Raw genomic sequence first — 14259 nt, 5'->3', positions numbered from 1 at the left:
AAGCATGCAATGGTAAAGATCCAATCTTTCTAGTTTCAACACTTTCTTCTTAACAAAATTTCACAAAAACCCAAACCAAATCATTTTTTATAAAATCAAAACATATTTTACATAAATTATAAATTTGATCCTACATTTTTATGTATATTACGAATAACACACTACAACAAATTAAATAATAACTAAAAATAATTAATTACTATATTAATTAAATTACATATTATTTTAGAGATTAACAAAGTTTTTATTATTAATAAAAATTTATAAAATAATTTTTAAATTATTATTTAAATTAGTTATATGTAATTTAGCTACAAATATTTTAGATTTTAAATTAATCTTTTAGAAACTAATTAAGAATCTAAATTATTAACAATTCAAACTTTAGTAGCTAATGGTTAGATATCAATTTAAAAAAAAATTATAAATTTTTATTAATAATAAAACTACTTTACATATCAATAATATTTTTTTTACAAGTCTCGTCTCTAATTTAGTTTAATAGTAATTAATTATTTTGATTTTTAAAATTAGTTGCAGTTTGATATTTTCTTGAAATATGATAATTTTCTTACTTTTTAAAATAATTTTTTTTAATTAATTTTGTTTTTTTAATAAACTCACTTTTCATCTGTAATAAATAAAAATCGCCCTAATAGCTTTAGAGATAAATTAAACATAAAAATAAATAAATTAATACTTAGACAAAACTTGAGAGCATAAAATGATTTTCATTGTTAAAACAAACTCAAGTAGTATCAAATACAAGAGATAATTTATTTGTTTATGTTTGGAAGTTTCACATTAAATGTTGAATTTATTCGTTTTTATGAGTCTCATTAATAATTTCTCTTGGAATTAACTACTTTTAGACCTTAGTGTTTTGGAAAAAGATCAAACGTTTACAAGAGAGAAAGTATCATTAATAATCCGTTTGTTAAAAAATGGAGTGGAAGAAAAAAAAAAGGTAAGAAAGTTGTTGGGAAAAATATTATTTACTTTCTTTAACATTACTTGTAAATATTAACATTATTTTCAATTGTCTATAACAGTAATAAGAGAAAAAAATAAATAAAAAATATACTTTATTATATGAATTATTCATTCTCTTTTTTCTCTTTCATTTTAACAATATTTAACATTTATGTATTACAATGTTTTTTTCTTTCTTAGAGTATGTTGACATGATATAAAATTTAAGATTATGAATTTCAAATAAAATTGTGAATAATAAAAATAAAAAATAATTTTTATCTTACAAACATATTTTATTCAAATAAATTTAGAATTTTTTTATTAAAGTGAGATCTATCTTTATGGTCATAATTTCTCTTTCGACACAATTTGGTGAGTTTAAGATAAGTTATATTATTTTTTTTAAGAGATTTCGTATCTAAACAAGTTCATCTCACATTGTGTAGAAAAGATTGATCCAAGAAAAAGACTGATATTATCTTACGAATAGGAATAAGTTTAATGAACAAGAGTAAGTGATTAAAAAAAGAAAAAATAACGAATTAGTTATTATTACGTCTTAGAGAAAACAATAAAAAAAATCAAATTTATTTGATTTTTTTTTTCTTTTTGGAGTTTACAAGTATTATAAACGTCTCTCACGACTATGTTATTGTGTTGTTTTGTGATGGTAATGTTTTTTTAGAGAATATAATTGCACTCATTATAACATTACATGTATGGAATATATTCATTTGCATAAGTTAAACAATGCACATTTGTCAAAGTGACTTTTTGGGTATTTTATGTTGCTTTGGATACAAATGTTAATCCACACCTTTTTTTTCTCCATGATGTACGGGTTTAGATAAGGAAATGAATTTGAAAGATTGAAAAAAAAAAAAAAATAGATGAAATTGTTTGGATTAAAAGAAAAAAATATATAAAATATTAATTGATGTAATGTAATTTTTTGTATTATATTTTAAAAAAATTAAAAATAATTTGATATCAATACATTAATTTTTAAAATTTAAAATTAAATTAAAAAATATGTAATTAAAAAATATGTTTCAAAATAAAAAGTGTATTAAAAATTATTTTATTTTTAGAATTTTAATATTTTATTTTAATCATTAACCTAAAAATTATGAATAAAATAATAACCTACTCCTAAACAAATGTATTTTCAATCTAAACTTCTGTAATATGAAAAAAGAAGAAGTCTGGACCAATGTTTTATTTTGTTTTTCGTAAATATTTTATTTGTTTTTTTCTTTGTACTTATTTCTTCTTGTACAATAAATAAATGTTTGTCTATCAGGGTAAACAAATAGTCCCTTACAAATCTGGAAAAACAAATAGTTCTATATAAACTCTTTTTTTTTTGTCTCTCTAAAAGAATGATCAAAACCAAACAAAGTGTAAAATTGAGTATATTTTATATAGAATTTACAAAAAATGCGAGGTTTACAAAATTAAAAGCTACAACCTTCTTAACAAAATTTAAAAAAAATCATGTGATCATAATTGTGATTTCAATATAAGTGATTAAGTTACACAATCAATTAATTATAGAAATATTGATACTATAAATATTGATAAAATATGTACATTTTATTTATTTTAATAATAATAATAATAATAGTAATTAACTAAAAGTTAGTATTAAAATAATAAATAAAAGAAATTGTTGGTTATTAAATTAGGGAAGAAGAAGAGTGATGGTGTCATGTCTTCTCTTTCTTTGCTCTTATATGTCACCACTTTCCCCCACCCCTAATGTCCTTTCCCATCTTTTCATTTTTTCTTTTCTTTCATTCACCCTTTTTTTTCTATTTAGAGTACCCAAATTCTGCTATTTTTTTAAAATCTAACTCTTCAAACTTTCAAACCAGCATAGGAATAAGTCAATATAAAAAAATACATGTCGGAGATTCCACGTCGACTAGAAATTAGAGCCTTTCATTGTATATAAGTGGTGCAATCCTCATTCCTATGAACCGATTTTATGAGGTTGAGTTAGGCTTAAAATCCACTTCGTAATATGGTATCAGAGTCATTTCGAACCTATCCTATCGAGTGTTTGTGTTGAGCCTATCGTGCCACCCGTTATCGGACCGCTTAGTCCTCATTCAATCAAGCACAAGAAAAAAGAGTAAAATAAAACAATCAAATGACATGCAATTATTCAAATCAATAGCAGAGTTGAATAATTCTTGAATTTGGACATGTACATAAAAATTATTCATTCTTTTTTGGATAGTTGATTTTGATACTCTTGAGTATGACAAATATTTATTGTAAGAGGTTAAAAAGGTGTTTGTTTAAGTTGGTTAAAGATTTTGGTTTTAAAAAATATGAATAATATTAAAATGTAGAAGAACTAAAAATGATGATGGTGAAGCAAAGGAAGTTAAACACACAATACCCTATGAAAGTTAAACAATAGGTGTAAGAAAAAAAGGTTTCTGTCATTTTGACTTTTCTTGGTCTCAGACCAAAAAGGGTTGAAAAATTGACAATAGTGTCTTAAACTCTGCTACTTTAACATTCTCTAATCTAAAACTTCTTTTCTTTCTCCTTTTTACTACTTTATGATAAATAATAATTTTGTTAAAAAACGCAATGTTATGAAGAGAATTTGAAAGTTGAGTTTATAGATGAGGTGGTGTTGAAATTGCATGGTTTGTTTGTGAGGCATTGATGAGACATTTATGAAAACGGAATTTGAGCTCTTCACTTGCATGATGCATTAATGTTAGTCAGGTAATATAGTAATATAAGGTATCGCTATCACTTTTCCCACACAATGTGACACTCTTTCCAAAGCCAATTTTCATCTCTTCCACACTTTTTTTTTTATTCTTTTCTTCATAGGTAAAACTTCAAGGAAACTATATTAAATTAAAATAGTAAGATGTATTCATTAAAGTATATATTAAAGTGTACATAAATTAAGTAATATAAAAAAATAAAAAATAATTAGTTGTTATATTAACTAAATTAGAGATAATTTAGAGAATAAAAAAAATTAGTTTATAAATTAATTTCTGTTATTGATAAATAGTTTCTAAATTGGTATTTAATTAACTACCAAGATTTTTGCTACCAAATTTAGAATATAAATAATTGGTAGTTAAATCTTTGGTAGTTAATTAGATACCAATTTATAAACTATCTATCAATAATACAAATTATTTTAGAAACCACAAATTTTTTTAAGTCTCTAAAATAGTTTATAATTTAACCATTATAACAACTAATTATTTTTTGTTTTTAAAATTAATTTTTATTTAATAATTTTATTGTAATGCAGAAAAATTAATAATGATGCGCACTTTAATTAAAGTCTAATAATAAAAAATTATTGAATATTATAAATAAACACGACAAACCAACGTTGTTATTATAATATTTATTTTACTAAACACTAAATATTTACTTGAGTAAAATAATCTTTCATATTTACTCACTCGACCTAAAATCTAAGCTCAAACAACTTAAAAAATGATGAAATAGATTAAAAAAAAATCAATTGTTACTATACTCTTTCAGTTTTACAAAAACAAGAATTGTACTAAATTTTGTGGGTGTTTTTGTTCACGAAAATCCATAAGATATTCCATTGAAGTGAAGAAGAAAGAGATTTATGTAGTTTTGGCATGGTTAGAATTTTTGGTGTGCAGAAGAATAAGTTGGAAGAAAAAAGAAAAAGAAGAATTGTGTGTGTGGCATTCCTGATATGATTGTGGGGGCAACAGTATAAAAGGTGAATTGCAGAAAGTGAAAGTTGAGAGTCCCCACGCATAGGCATGATAGCGCAATGTCAATTACCATCTTTAATGCCGCAAGAATATTGTTCACATCAGATTTACTATATACATTCATTCTACATCCATAAAATGCCAACACACAACCTTCCATTTTCTAATCAAACCATTCTCTTCAACACCTCTCTCTTTTCCTTTTCCATACTTTTTCACATTGCTTCTTCATTAACCAATTTCTTTTCACACTTCATCTCACTCTTCCTAACAAATATCAAACTCACATGCATCTTCTTTCCTCTCTGTCTCTGTTTCTACATGCTTAAACTTTCAACTGTTTTATAATCTAACAATAATGATACAGTTTGAGTAGTTTCCGAAAAGAATGAAAAATTTACCCGTCAATTCCGTACTACACTTGAAAATCTAACATTATCTGGTCAAAACTGATTGATATGACTAAAATCGTTACATTCAAATATGATTAACAAGATTAATCGATGTTAAGTAATAGATAATACATTTTTAATTATTGTTTAAACTTTTATTCTAATTTAAATGAAGGATTTGTGATAATCATATAAATAGTAGCAGATTTCAATAATCAGGTATTCATAACAATAGTGTCAAACACCGTAGTTTTATTTCAACATCAAAATACTTTTACTAATATCATCTTAAATCAGATATCATCTGAAATCAAAGTTATCAAACACAAGATATAATGAAACAAGAGAAATACAAAGAGATTGTGAAGTAGAAGAGAAGAAAGATAGAGAGTGAAAGAGAATAAAAATAGAACTAACTAATTATTCTTGTTTTGAATCCTAAAAGAAAAATGAAATGCAAAATAATGAAATGGTGAAAGAGAGGGACAAGTCGAGTGGGTTACATTGTGGATGGCAGCAATGTCTGCTCCCGAAACCCCAGAAAGTGGCAGTTAGTTGTCACTCTCAATTTGGCTCAACTGTCATCATTTATTGCACACAACAACAACTCACAGGTATTCATACAAACCACATGCATTAAATCCCTCTTTCTATTTACCTAAAAATCAAATATACATTTTTTTTCAAGTTAAGCTTCAATTAAAAAATAAGTGTTTTATTTTAGTTCAAAGTTTATTGGAGTTTCAGTTTGAACTAGATCTGATAATAATAAATATGTCGACAATGTATTCAAGGAAAGGAAACACGGAAAATTGGTTTTAATGTTGTCGGTGAAATTCAAATAAACACATTTCAGTTTAAATTCCAATTACGTTTTATTTTATTTTACAAGAAGAAAAAAACAGTTACACAATGCAGGAACATGCATGTCTCTAAAATAGTGTTTTTTGTCAAAACACATATATTGCGTATCCAGAAATGTTTTTTAAATAGTGTTTTTTTGTGTGAAACACATATATTGTATACCATCATTTATACTAAACCGATGTATTGGTAAAATGTCTAATTCAAAAAATATTTGTTGAATTTTTACTTTTAGTATGGTTATAATATAATTTTAAAAAACATTAATTTTATTACAAAGTAGACTTGAAGTTTAACTCAACCCCATAAAACCCGGCTCATAAGTTTGAGGTTTGCACCTACTTATATACAATGAAAGGCTCTAATCTCTAGTCGATGTGGGATCTCCAACAAAATTTTTTGTATAAAATTTAATTATGCTTATAAAAATAAGAAATACTTTTTTTTAACCAGTTATGATAAATATCTTGCTAAAACAAAACACTGAAATATACTTGTGTATATAATTTTTTATTATTAATTTATATAATTTATAATTATATTATATATAAATTCATGTCCTCTATCCTATAATTTTAAAATTATACATATTTTTGTATTTGTATGTGTAAATTGTTTATATGGTTTCACGTTTATTCTTTAAATTTTAAATATACGATTTTAGTTTACTTATTTTGCTTGATTAATAATTGTAATATTCTCAGTTTAAAATAGACATTAGTTTACTTATGTTTGGCTTACTTTTTTCAGAAACATGTATAATTTAATTAATTGAATAATTTTTCTGCTGTCTTATATAAATATACTAAGTCTAGAATCCAGTTTAATCAAAATAAAACACACAAAAAATTAATTAAATATTAGATAAAAATATTAAGTTTCAAAGATAAAAGAGCAGCTATCTTTGTTTTAAACTGAAGATACTAAAATTGTGAATTGAAAAACAATAGGAGAACACAATAGTTCTTAAAATTGTTTTTTCAATTCAATTTAGTTTCAGTTGTTAAAGATTATAGGAACTAAAATATTTTTTTTAAAGAAGACTAAAACAGATAGAAAGTATACATGGACGAACTAAAATATGTAAATTATAAATATAAAAAACTAAAATGTAAAGAATAATAAGTGTAGGTATAAAATGTTAAAATATAGCTCAGAGTCCCGTGTTACATATATAAGCCTGACACTGAAGAAGAGTGATAAAGGGTCACGAGATTTCTGAGTTTGTGTTTTTTTAAAAAAAAATTTAAACACTTTTAATAATTATATACACTTATATAAATATATATATATATATATATATATATATATATATATATATATAACTTTCATGGTTAGATATCATTATGAAAGTTGACATCTCAGTTAGGTTGATATTTCAAGTAATAACAATCATTCACCATCACATGAAAAAATATTATTAAAAAAAAGAAAAAAAATATGGAAGGATTAGACTAAAACTCATATGTTAATAAAAATGATACATAGGTAGACTATAATTGTTAATAATTTTTTTAATTTTTTTTTAAGAATAAACTAAATGAAAGCCTATTATATCAATCAAATGAGTCTTTATGAATAACTCTTAAGTTAGTCAGTTTATCTGTGCATTCCCTTCACGAAAAATATTATTAACTCTAAACCTGATTTTTCTATAGACAAGTGTTCAATCGATTACGAGACATCAATTGTAGTCGTCACAGTAAATGCACAACTAATCAAGACAAAATCATATTCAAGTCATAAATTAATAAAACTCATCTTTTAAACTTCCTCCATAACATATACAAATCCATAAAACTCAACAACCAAAGAAGTATAGCTAATAATTATATTTTAAATACAATAATTAAAATTTTATTTTTGAGTTAAAAAGATAAATAATGATCTTTTTTATTATCATTATATATATACATGATAAAAGTAAACATTTTAGAATATGACTTTAAAAATTGAAAACTATGATAAAATGATGGAAATTTTTTTAAAACTAAAAACATTCTATAATTTTTTTTATGTGAAAGGAGACCTTAGATACTCATGTGAATAAATTTGGTATTTATTTTTGTTTTGATATGTGAATTGATTTTGTATTTTGTTTTGTTAGGTTGTTACGAAGTTTGTGTCTCAACCAATGTCGGTAAGGGGCTTTTTGAAGACATTTCGCGTAACTTTAAAAAAAAGTGGAACAAATTCAAATCAGTTAGGGCCCATATTTTTGGACCCCTTTTATATTCTAATCACAGTTTTTCTTCTTTTCACTGTGAGTCAAGTAATGTTAGCTTATTCAGTTGTTTTATTTATTTTTGGTTGTCTAAAAGAACATAATGGACTGACACTTTTAACAAGTAGTTTAGATTACACATAATCCACTATAAATTGGAACAATCAGTAACAATAAAAAGATTAGCAAAAAGCCTCATAGAGTGAGTATTTATTAAAAAATACCATTTATACTTTATAAAAATACATAAATTTTAATTTTCCATCTTATTTATGAGTTTCATGACATGCATCTAATAATAAAATCCATCTTATAAAATGAACAATAGAAGTATATTTGAATAAATTCCAGCATAAATATTTTATAAAAGATCTCTCAATACGCTAAAGCTAAAACATTTATAAATTAAAAATATAATATAAACAAACTCTTATGAAAAACTTGTATCTTCTCGATAAGCCAAACTAATTTATTTATTTATTAATAATATAATTTAAAGAAAAAAAATTCTACGAACATGATTTTTATTACTTAACTTCAATGTAAACATAAAATATAAAGTCAAAAAGTAAAGACAAATACAAGGAAGGCATCGACATTAGAAGGTGAAGGACATACATTTTAAAATTAAATATAAAAATGTTTTATTTAATTTTATTTCCATATCAATTATTTCTAAGCTAGAAAATGTCTAATCCAAATAATATTATAACTTGTTAGTAAATTATTTTAGTCCACAACTTGGACATACCTCGCACCACCACCATTATAACTTGGATATACCCCATCTGTTCTTTGCCACAATTTCATAGTTTGCTTCTATTATTGTCTCATATCCACAAAGTCCTATGTTTCCTTCTTTTGTCTAACATAAAAGAGTCCTATTACTCCCTACATTCCTATATCAATTAAAGGAAACTCATAAGATTCACAAGGATATTGATTTATTTTTGTTAAGAAATATTAAACTTAAATGAAAATTATGTTGCATCTGAAACTTCTTTTTCAATTTTAAAGCTAAAAAAAACTCGTATAAAAGAATACATAATATAATATTTGTCAACCAATTCAACACTATTTATTTACTATTGCAGAAAAAGTAAGGAAAATGACTAAATAAGGAAAATAGGAAGTAGCATATCTAGCAGATCAGCCAGTGACTTAGCCCATGGCATATTTTTGAGTCCATGACCGGGCAGTGGACTCGTACTTGGGTCTATCAGTTTTGTACATATGAGCAATCTCCGGCACCAGAGGATCATCTGGGTTGGGATCTGTCAGCAGCGAGCATATAGACAAAAGGACCTACGAAATTTTAACATTTTAGTATATCACCTACAACAAAACTTAAAAAAAGAAATTATCAGATTGATTACCTTGGATATTGTGAGGGCAGGGCTCCATTGCTCTTTGAGAATGTCAAGGCAGATACTACCATTACTATTGATATTAGGATGGAAAACCTTTGTGCGGAATGAAACCTTAACAAACAGTTATATTAAAAAAACTTGCATTTGGGAGTGATTATGTCTAAAATACTTGAATATTCTCTACTCAACACTAGCCATTTCTACAACTGATAATGATTAAAAAATTTGACAAAATTAAAAAAGAGTTCACAACCAATGATCAGATGAATAAATCAGATACAATACACTGCAAGTTCACAACAGATAGTTCAATCCACTACAATTGATAATGTATTGCCTTACTTGGTCCTTTATCAAATATAAACTTAAATCGAGATTTAGTCATTTACAACACTTCAATACAAAAATCTAATGAAATTGAAACTATTGATACGAAGAAAGAAGAAAATCATAGTTAGCACAAGAAAAAAGAGTTCCAGTGCATGCATACACATATACATATTAACATATTGGAAATATAAATATAGTGGTAGAGCTTTGATTTACCTTGGGTGGTTTGAAAGGATAATCAGGAGGAAAGTGAATTGACACAAGAAAGACACCTCCAGCAAATGGGCTATCTGCAGGACCCATAATTGTAGCTTGCCAATGGAACATGTCACCGGCCACTGGACCTGAATATAAAAGTTCAATTATTCAGACACTGACGGACAAAGAACAGTCCAAAATTTGACAGGTTTGAAGCAAACGAGAATAATTGGGGTCCTACCCTAGTTCCTTAGGGTCATACCATGGCATTATTTTATTTACCCACAAAAAAATCAACTGCATAACCTAAGGTGAAGTTTTCAAAATTTTCTATTCTACTAGTAGAAGAAGAGTCCACTGTCGGTTGTATTCTATAGACTTCGATGAATTATTGTGATAATTAGCAAAACACAAAAAAAATACCCCTACAAATGCATACAGTCTCAGGTGTGTACAAAACAGCGTAATCATAACAAAACTGCCAAGCAACACTATAAATATAAATAAAGAACATAACATAGTTCATCACATAGCAATATCAACTAACATTTGTTCAAAGTTTTAAATTGATGTAACAAGGTAGTTTTTTCATGCTCTCGGATATTCAGTGAAGTCGCAGACATATATGGCCAATTTGGTCACAATTGTGATTGCTGACACCAAAGAATCCAAAGAATCTAACACGAAAAATCTAATATAACAGTGAAATTGTTATAGACAAATTGTGGATTGTTATAGACATTACTAGCTAAACCCATAATTACTGTAGCAGATACCAAAACCCTTAACTTTGCCCCTGAAATAGCAACCACGGACCCTTTTTTAAAAATGTTTGTGTCACCCATTCCATCATGCTACCAAAAACCAGTCCCCATAAAAAGTAATTTCTAGCCCAATTTCAAGATTTTTGAAACCACTACTACAAATTGCTAATCACAACTGAAACCTCAACTCCAGTCATAATTTAAAAACCTCTTAGGCTATACATTTGGCCAGAAACAGAAACTAATCGATCAATGATGACTAATATTTTTCATTGTATAACTGAAAGAAAAAAACAAAAGGCAAGAGAAACATACCAGCACTGCAGGATGCAGGAGGATCTTTCTGCAGGTCCTTCAATTCCTTGTTGATTCGTTTGGAGGCCATCTGACCAACACTGTTCACATTCGAAATTGCATTTGTTTATAAATATCTTCATCTTCACCATATATTATTTATAACGATTAGGATTACATCAATGACAAGAGAAGGAAAGATTAAAAAAAAAAACAAAAAACGATGATGAAAAAAAGAAGCAAAATAAGAAAACAGTGCTAAAAGAAAAAGAGAAACATTGAACAACCTGAGAGTTATGTTAGGGTTTGGGGTTTGAGCGTTTGTGGAAACAAAAACAAAAACAAAATGGAAGAAGAGAATACGAAAGGAATAGAGCTCAAAAACCGCTTTCTGTTGCCTTCAATTCTTGCCACGCACAGGTTTACCTGGCACTGCAACACACCTAAGTATACTACTATTATGATTTAAAAAAGAAAATATTATTTAATTTTTTCAAATTTAATATTTAATGTATGTTTATAAACGTGAAACTTGGATTATTTTACTTATTATATAAATAATTATAATTAAATGATTTTTATTTTGATAATTTTGTGAAAATAATTTTAAGATAATTAATTTTATTGAATACCTAACCAAATAAAATTTAACATAAATTATCAAATAAACTAAAAATATTTTAATAATTTAAAATAAAAACGGATATATAATTAATATTTTTATATACTCTTATTTTCTAAAAAAATAAAAAATTATTTCTAAATATATTAATTCTTCAAAATATTTAAAGTTACCAATAAGATTTTTATTTATTTGGATTAAATTTAATCAAAATTTATTGTAATTTTAAAATATCAAGAATCTTTAAAAAAAAATACATAATTGATTGTGAATATATAATTGTGTATATGTGTTGATAATGTGTAACATTGGGTGGTTTGTTTAATGACATGTGTCATGAAAGTGACATGTGTCTTGTTAATAAAAATTGGCTGATTGATAAAGTAAATGCAAATATTGTCACTTCTAATGTACAACCAAACCTCATCATAACATTCTTCTGCTTTTCCAAAATCACAATGCCTATGACTTTTCAAAAATTCTTCTCATTCCAATTATAAATATTTAACCAATATTAATTCATATATTTGCTTTTCATTTTTTAGATTTAAATCTATATTTAATTTCCTATGATTTATATAAAGTTTAAAAGTCAAAATCAAAAGATCTCATTAGACTTAAATAAACTTTTTAGAGTTTTCAAGTATTGTATTTTTACATTTTGGAGAAATATAAAGCTTATTGAAACATTCACCTTACAAATAAAAAGTATCATGTGAGAATAAAATGCATGTTTTATTTCCTCGAATGCATTTTACTAAAAATGGAACAAATCGTTACTTTTTTCTACCACAATGACTTAATATAAATAATTAAGAAAATGAGTTACACATTAAGTGTATTTTTTTTTTTCATGTTGGTATAGTCTACAAGTGTTTTGGTGGGAGCTTAACTAAAGCTTTATCAAAAAAATTATTTATTAAAGATTTAAATTGGAATAGTACTAAAACAAAACTCTAAGTAATTTAAAATAGAAAGATGATGCCTCACTAAAAATAGTTATTAAATAAAAATTAATTTTAAATAAAAAATATTAATTAAATTAGATATTATTTTAAATATTAAATAATATTAAATTAATAACTAATTAGATATCACTTAAAACTATTTATAAATAATATAAACTACTTTAAGATATTATTTTTTTTAATTTATAAATAATATTCTTATCTTCAAAGTTGAAAGGGTGGTCCAATGATCATTTCCTTAAGTGTTTTCTACTATTTACACCCTTTCGTTTTGTTAGACTTTATAGATCCAATACAACAATTCATATTTGCACCTATTTTATATTTCAACAATAAAAATTTAAATCCTAATTACAAACGAATTACATTAAATATTGACAAATCTTTATTCCATCATTCAATTTACCAAGGTTTTAATTTTATCATCTAAAACTCATTACCTAGACCCCTTCCTGAATAATCATTAATCTCATAAGCATTCAAATATACTCGATATTCATTCAACCGTAATCGAAATAGAATGGACTAAGATTTTTTAAATCAGTTAAAAAAATATAATTATAATAAAAAATATATATTTTATTATAGATTCAAAATTATCTACATAATAATTTGAGTCTTGAATAAACATATATTTTCCAAATATACTCACTACAAGTGATATAATACGTGATCATTATTTCCCATTTAAACTAATTTTATCCTATTAGAATAAAGTATCCTCACCCTTTATTATATTATTTTTTTTCATCAAATAATTTGATTTACCACGTTTAATATAATAATCCCTCTCAATCATTTTTACTTCTTTCGTACACAAGATGTCATGATTTGATTAAGTTATCCAAACTTAATTTCACTCTAGGAAGTTTTTTGTCAAATTTAATTTGATGTATATTTTAGAAAACAAATTATTTTTAATTTGATGTATATGTTGAATACATTATTACAAGTTATAATAATACAAATTAAAAAATAGGGTTATAAGATTGTCTTTCTCTTTCTCAGATTAAATCTAAGGTTTAACTACATGGTCGTAAATTGTTGATTTTTGTGAGGTTTGAGAGGTTAGACATCTCTTCCAGTTGCTTATCTAGGTAGGGTGACATTTGTTGTAGGGTTCTTAAAGAAGTTGTTTAGTATTTTTACTTAAAAGGGTTGGAACATCCATCTCTGTGGTAAAGATTAAAAGGAAAAAGATATTAAGAAAGCGAAATATGATTAAATGAATGAAGTATTAAAAAGTTGGAGGAGTATAAAAAAAAATGAAGAAAGCCAAGTAAGCATATACACATCAATGGTTAAAATGATTCATATTTAAAGCCTAATAAGGAACAGTTGTTTCCAACTAAGCACATTTCATATTTCTCTTGTTAGGTTTTGTTTCTTGTTAAATGATAAAAGAGATTTTGACCTAAACTAACAACAGTGGAATCTATGTGAGATACAAGAAAATTTGAGAAAGCAAGTAAATGATTGAGCACAAGAGTCGGCAAAAAAGATGAAGAGAAT

General features: G+C 25.2%; 1 protein-coding gene across 1 annotated transcript; it reads right to left on the bottom strand.

Moving 5' to 3' along the window:
- Positions 1-9232: 9232 nt before the first annotated feature.
- Positions 9233-11596, bottom strand: LOC137808557 (ubiquitin-conjugating enzyme E2-17 kDa-like). The gene is made up of 5 exons (XM_068609724.1): positions 11445-11596; positions 11179-11258; positions 10118-10245; positions 9578-9682; positions 9233-9506 (listed from the first exon to the last, which is right to left on the bottom strand). Exons 2-5 carry the CDS (start codon positions 11246-11248, stop codon positions 9363-9365), a joined length of 447 nt encoding a protein of 148 aa, XP_068465825.1. The 5' UTR covers positions 11249-11258; positions 11445-11596; the 3' UTR covers positions 9233-9362.
- Between the last annotated feature and the right edge of the window lie 2663 nt (positions 11597-14259).

The sequence above is a fragment of the Phaseolus vulgaris genome, chromosome 3 (assembly GCF_000499845.2).
Source record: "Phaseolus vulgaris cultivar G19833 chromosome 3, P. vulgaris v2.0, whole genome shotgun sequence".
Classification (NCBI taxonomy): Eukaryota; Viridiplantae; Streptophyta; class Magnoliopsida; order Fabales; family Fabaceae; genus Phaseolus; species Phaseolus vulgaris.
Note: the sequence above shows the minus strand (reverse complement) of the source record. Positions and strands in the feature narration are given on the sequence as shown.

Coding starts and splice junctions, on each gene's coding strand:
- LOC137808557 (XM_068609724.1), bottom strand. CDS start 11,248: ATGGCCTCCAAACGAATCAACAAGGAATTGAAGGACCTGCAGAAAGAT. Junction 10,246..11,178: donor TCCTGCATCCTGCAGTGCTG/GTATGTTTCTCT, acceptor TTTTATATTCAG/GTCCAGTGGCCGGTGACATG. Junction 9,683..10,117: donor ATCCTTTCAAACCACCCAAG/GTAAATCAAAGC, acceptor CTGTTTGTTAAG/GTTTCATTCCGCACAAAGGT.